At 40.4% G+C, this 6,579-nt stretch overlaps 1 protein-coding gene across 1 annotated transcript; it reads left to right on the top strand.

Annotated features, from left to right (window-relative positions):
• The first annotated feature begins 241 nt into the window (after window positions 1–241).
• MED21 (mediator complex subunit 21) lies at window positions 242–6,338 on the top strand. The gene is made up of 4 exons (XM_055712876.1): window positions 242–366; window positions 674–788; window positions 3,124–3,224; window positions 5,866–6,338. The coding sequence occupies exons 1-4, from the start codon at window positions 325–327 to the stop codon at window positions 6,040–6,042; spliced, it is 435 nt and encodes a 144-aa protein (XP_055568851.1). The 5' UTR covers window positions 242–324; the 3' UTR covers window positions 6,043–6,338.
• The last annotated feature ends 241 nt before the right edge of the window (window positions 6,339–6,579 follow it).

Raw genomic sequence — 6,579 nt, 5'->3', positions numbered from 1 at the left:
CGCGCCCGGCCCGCCTCTGCCACGGCACGGTGTTACTCGGCGCCAGGGCCCGCCTGGCCCCAGCGGAGCCGTTCAGCAGCTGCCAGCCGCTGGCGAGAAAGCGAGAGGCGTCAGAAATCGGCTGCTGTGGCTCTGACACAGCGCGGCGCTGCCCCCGCCTGGACCGGGCCTCCTCCCGGCCTGCAGGGGGCGCGCCAGGACCGCCTAGCCCCACCGGAAGGACTCCGGCGCCACCTCCCGTCCCTGCCCCGCCCCTCTCCCGCCCACCCAACATCCAGGCGCCCGATTGGCTGCGCTGGGTACTGTCGGGTGGGCGGCGGCGCCATGGCGGATCGGTTAACGCAGCTGCAGGACGCGGTAAACTCGGTGAGGCGGTAGTGCTCTCTTCTCTCCTCTGGTGCCCGACGTTCTTCTTAGCAGCGGGGAGGGGGAGCTGGTGCTGGGTTATGGCCCCTCCTGCCTCCGCGGCCTCTGCCACTGCGCTCGGGCCCGGCCGTTGCGGGTGTGAGGAGTCGCGGTTGTTCTCCCCGCCCCCGCTGTGGCAGCCCCCGGGTAGGGGGGGTATCGCCACGGGCTGCGGGGGTGGGCTTCTGCGGGGGTCTGCCGATATGCAAAATAAAATTGAAACGGCTTTAGTGGTGAAATAAATTAACGATCGCTTTACTGCTTGCAGCTCGCAGACCAGTTCTGTAATGCTATTGGAGTGTTGCAGCAGTGTGGCCCCCCAGCCTCTTTCAGCAACATTCAGACAGCAATAAACAAAGATCAGCCTGCTAATCCAACAGAAGGCAAGTGTTTCTGCACCTCCTAACAAAACGTGAACGTGTTCTGATACAGTATGCTCTATAACTCAACATCTGTACATGCTTGGCAGACAATTCCACCATGAACTGGTGGAGTGATTGAAGTTAAGTTGTAAATTGATGTCAGCTGCACTTGCTGCAGAGGACTGTGGTAGCAGAAATGTGATTTTAAGTACTAAGTAAGCATTAAGATTTATTTCTTGTGCTGGTTTCTTTACACAGACACAGTAGCACTACAGATAGAAATCATTTTAATAGGACTGCTGCAAGAGGTTGTTAATGAGTTGTCCGCTACTTCCAAGAAATCTTTTTAGAAAGTATGAATATTAGTTTTATGAAATCATGTATGAATTTAAAATGATCTGTGTTGTAAACTTTTAATTTGCATTTCTCCATTTATTATCTGCTTATATAATTAAGGAATAATGTCATGTTGAATCTCCCCATTGTCATTTGTGGTTTTGTTGTTGGTTTGTTTGGTTTTGGGGGGCTTTTGTTGGTTTGGTTGGTGGTTTTGGGAGACAAGAAACTAGTGTTAGGACACTGAAACTGGCAAGCAAACTAAAAGTTTTCTCTGATTTGAGAAGTTTAAGTTAGTGAATTTTAAGTTAGTGTTTAAATAAGCGTGTTATTCTAATTCTGAATCTTTTTCCTTCTCCCCCCCACCCCAAGAAAAAATTGCATAATTTTGTATCAGATTACATTTGTCTAGCAGGATGTCAGGGGAGACTGGTTTTGAGCACAGTGATGCACCTTCTAGGACAGTTGAATACTAGTTGTTCATTGGTCTGATAATGGAATTGGAAGTTCCAATAGTTTGCTCTCTGATACTGGAATTGGAAGAGCCAGCTGAAAGGCTTGTTTGCTTCTTCATCTTCCCTGCTGCTGTTCAAGGTGCTGCCAGCATCAGTGTGGTTCCAGGAGCTACAGGCCTTGTTAAAATCTTAAAATCATAAAATCATTTAGGTTGGAAAAGACCTTTAAGATCATAAAGTCCAACCATTAGCCCAAGGCTGCCAAGTCCACCACTAAACTATGTCCCTAAGCGCCCCATCTACACAGTTTTTGAACACTTCCAGGGATAGTGACTCCACTACCTCCCTGGGCAGCCTGTTCCAATGCTTGACAACCCTTTCAGTGAAGAAGCTTTTCCTAATACCCAATCTAAACCTCCCCTGGCGCAATGGCAGGTCATGACTGAGTTCTCTTTTGATTTGTCTTTTCCTAAAATTCTGAATATAGTGACTTCAGTAAAATCATACAGCTATGTTAGTGATGCTGATGAGGCTACCAGTTATGTGTCTTTAGATATTCAAAGTCTTAATAAGAAGGCCTTAAAACTCTTTACAGGTAAACCCTGTGATAACCTTGAGTAAGCTTTAAATGAATATGTTTGGTTTGTTGTGGGTTTTATTAAGTTAAAATCAAGCGTACCTTTGAGAATGTCAGTCTTCTCTATAATTTTTGCAATTGGATATTATTTTCTCTCTTCTTCCAGAGACTGTTCATGAACCAAGCAACAGAAAAAAATACATAAAATTTTAAATTGAAAAGGACTGTTTCAATATTTTAGTGGTAGTAATGAATTAATTCAAACTGAATAGACTCATTTCCACATGGAAATGTTTTGTTTCTGGCTTATGGTGTCTCTTATTAAAAGTCTATGTAGTTCTTTCAATAATATAGCGGCTAAATAGCTACATAAAAATAAATATATGTAATATATAAAAAAATAAATATATCTGTTATAAAGTTCTAGTCCTTTTCCATTTCTCAGGGACAATTTAACTTTTTCTGTGGCTGACTAGGAATTATTTTTTAAAAAATAAAAAACCTCAAATTCTTTTACTAATAATCTGTTTCTTAACATGATTTAAATAATCTATTTGAATCACTATCTTTACATTGTTTCTAGTGTTCTTTTTTTTTTTTTTGTCTAGTGGCAGATTTCAAGGCAAGGATTGAAAAGATAAATGGGTTTTTAGCTACTTCTCAATACTTAATGTAGTGATTAGGACACTTAATACTGGTGTTAGTAATTTCTTAACTGGCTAATGATGATGGAGTTCTAACTATGTTCTCATTTGTACAAAGCCCAGCCCTTTGTATAACCAGTTCCCTTTTAATCTAGGATTGGAATCAAACCGCCTTCATCTCCTAGTGTGGTGGGTTCCCGTCAGTTGTGACACTGTTGTTTTCTTCATGTAGGAGAATTTTAACACCTGTGTACTTCAAGTCTGTAGAATTTTTTCTGCTGTGTATGCAGAATTGTGCTTTTTCTAATAATGTACTGAGTAGGCTGACTTTCTCTTTTTTAAAGAGTATGCCCAACTGTTCGCAGCATTGATTGCACGAACTGCAAAAGATATTGATGTTCTAATAGATTCCCTGCCTAGTGAAGAATCGACAGCAGCTCTGCAGGTAAGTGTTCTCAAGTAAAATATCAAAGCATAACTGAAGGCAAACTTTCCTTTTTTTAAAACACATTTTTTATTCTTTAGGCCATGTAATCTTGAAAAGTGATTTTAATATAAGCCTGAAGTTTTCATGAGGGTAGCCTGTGAGTACTTTTTAGGCTTAGTGGAAATACTGAACTTCTGTCTAGTTCTAAAAAAGGTTGTACACAGTGATAATATTTTAAACTTAGTTTTCTGTTAGAATGTTTAAAAAAAAAAGTGCTTTGCTCATAACACTGGAATACTGGAAACTGCTACCCCTTTTTTTCCCCAGCTGCTCCAATATTAATACAACAGATGCAACAGTACTGATGCATTGTGGGGTTTTTATTGGGTTTTTTATCTGCCTTGGATAATCTTTCACATTCTGTTGCACATTAGGAGTGTGTTTCATTTTGTAGCTGCAGAGCCAACATTTTACTAAAGCCTATTGTTCTTCCACAATGTTTCTGGTTGTTAAAGGGTTTGCAGGGTATCCTTTTAAGTTCTCCAGCTCTGTCACAAAACAGTCCTTTCAATTTTCAGCAATAGGGTATCCTCCTTTGGACCATCCAAACTTGGTGCTTTTGTTTCTTGCTCCTTCTCTCTTTAGACCAGAGGTACTCTAGGAAGAGCTTGGGAACAGAAGGCAGCTAGGTAGCTATTAGCATATGCAGCCAGTATCATGACCTCCATTCCTTGCCTTACAGAAGCTGAACTGCTGCAAACAGCTTGTGAATCTTTTCATAATACTTGGCTGTTTCTCACTTCCAAAAAATGCCTTGGAGCCCAAATTCAAAGAATGCTGCTGTGTTGCAGTTTGGTTGGGGTTTTTTTGCTGTTACCTACAGATCTTGCCTATTAAACAGCATCTTTTCGTTCCCCCCACTTTTTGATTCTAACTGCTAGATTTCTATCAAGTATTTTCTGTTTAGAATGCAACAAGGATGCAAACAATGCTGTTGCTCTGAGAACCCTTGAACTGCTTTAAAATCACCTGAAGGTTTTTGCATCTGGGTTGATAATCTGTGACTATTCAAAGGCATTTTACGGAAGATTAATACTAGAGGTGCCTGCTGGGCCAAATACAAAATGACTTGACAGTGACATCAGATTTGGTTTTAAACAGAGGAGGTTAAATTTGGAAACTCTGCTAGTCACTATAATTGCTGAACGTACTAATTGGGCCCATTAACACTAGGATAATTTCATGTAACTGCGTATTTAATGGCTGAAGATAGCTTTCCTGCTGCAGAAAAATTACAGGCTTCTTCCATGATTGATCAGGGTCTGATCATAGTGACAGCTGATGTAGGGAAAGCAAGGTGCTCCAGAAAGAGGAATTGGTTATCCACTATGGCCGTGCTTTCCTTAGAGGCGATACTTGAACAGTTTCTTGCTCTGTTAATGCAGAATCTTGTTTCACAAGAATTTCTGATTTTTTTTGTTTGGTGTGGTTTTGAGATTAGTTAGCTTAGATTCCATCAGTTACTGATTTTAGTTTTCATTTTCTGTTGTTTCATTTGTGCAGTATTAAAGGTAAATACTCTGACATTCTTTAAAAAATGTTTTGAAGGTGCTTGAAACACTCTAAAATATGCAGTGTAAGTTTTGGTGAGAAGAGGTAGATAGATACTTGGTTAATAGAGATGTACTTAGGCCAATCTTTTTTTTTTTTTTTTAATACTAAGGTTGTCCTAGTATATGTTTCAAATCTGAAGCTGATATAATGATAAAAGGGGCTGCTACACTAATGCCCAACATAATTTACCTGTCCCATTTGAGTTCTTTTGTGGTGAAGTTAGTATTACATATTCTGCTCAAATCTGTGGCTTGTCTGTAGTCAACTGTTTAACAGCTGAGACTGAAGTAATTGAGCTGGATTCTAAATTTCAAACTTTTACCTTTTGCCATCTTCCTTCTCTGACCCTCCAAAGGCTGTCAAGTCCTTTGTGTTTAACCTTCACTAAAAACATCAGTGTTGCAGAACAGAAGGTGAATACGTGGATATAATTTGCTGGTTAGTTTGAGCATGACCTCTTAAGGACCTGTATAATTGCTTCCAAAAATACCAGTTTCAAACTATTTTGTTTTGTCTTTTCTATTGCCCAGTTAGAACACGGTTTAGTAGTTTGGAATTTGGTAAATATTTTAAAGTATTAAAATAGTTTGAAGTTAATATGTTTAATTTCACTAAGTCTTTTGTAACTGAAAAGCAGTTTGGTTTTGGAACAAAATATTTAAGAGTAAATAATAAAATTTCATCTGAAATATGCTATTTAAAAGAATAAGTTATGCTTACATCTTGCTTAGCACCTTTCAGTAAGGGAGTGAGGAGAGGGATAAATACTCCTCATCAAGAAAAGCAGTACTGAGCCAAGAGTCATAATGTGAAAGAAGCTAAGATCTCTGGTGATTTTTTTGTGCTTACTCCATGCGGATATGCACCAGTTTAGGCTGCAGCCTATAAGGAGTTGCTTTGAAGTTTTAAGTATGTAATTCAGGAGCTAAAAGAGAATCTTTTTCTGTTTTAGGGAGTGCTAACTGTTCCATCACCATCCTTTAGTAGCGAAGTAAATTTTGTATTATATTTGAAGATCCTTACTTTTCTCCCTTTTATTTTAAAGGCTGCTAGCCTGTATCGATTAGAAGAAGAAAATCATGAAGCGGCTGCCCGTCTGGAAGAGGTAGTTTTTCGTGGGGATATGCTGCTGGAAAAAATACAGAGTGCCCTGGCAGACATAGCCCAGTCACAGCTGAAGACAAGAAGTGGTACGCACAGCCAGCCCCTGCCAGACTCATAGCCCCCGGGGGCAGCGTGTCCCTGCGTAGCTGCCCTGCTGGCAGTCGTGCTGAAACAACCCTCTATCCACTGGGAGCTGTGACACCCAGCCCAGCTCTTGTGGGACTCTCCTGTGCTCTGATCGTCGGTAACAATGTCTTTTATAAAAGCTCAAACTGCAGTGTTTGTGTGAGAAAGGCTTTTACTCTGGAATTGGTGGATCTGTTCTAGAATTGCATGAATTTTTATATATGCTGCTTTGACTTAAAGTATTAATCTCTGAGCTTTATTTTCTGTTCATAAATATGTCTGCCTTCAGTCTGATTTGTTATCTTGATTTCACAGGTCCTAGTCCCTAAAGGGGGTTCAGGAGGAAAAATTACTAATAGTATTTGTGTAACTTGCTCGCTCCTACTTTCAAACTTTCATGTTCTGGGTGTATTTTTTGTAAGGTTCAAATAGACACACTTGAATTTGCCAGAGTTCCATGGAGACGATGCTAGACAATGATGTGAATACAGTGGTGGCCATCTGTTTTAATTGACAGAAATGGTAATTA

Source organism: Falco cherrug, chromosome 5 (assembly GCF_023634085.1).
Source record: "Falco cherrug isolate bFalChe1 chromosome 5, bFalChe1.pri, whole genome shotgun sequence".
NCBI lineage: Eukaryota > Metazoa > Chordata > Aves > Falconiformes > Falconidae > Falco > Falco cherrug.
The sequence above is the reverse complement of the archived record's forward strand: the minus strand, read 5'-3'. Positions and strand labels throughout refer to the sequence as shown.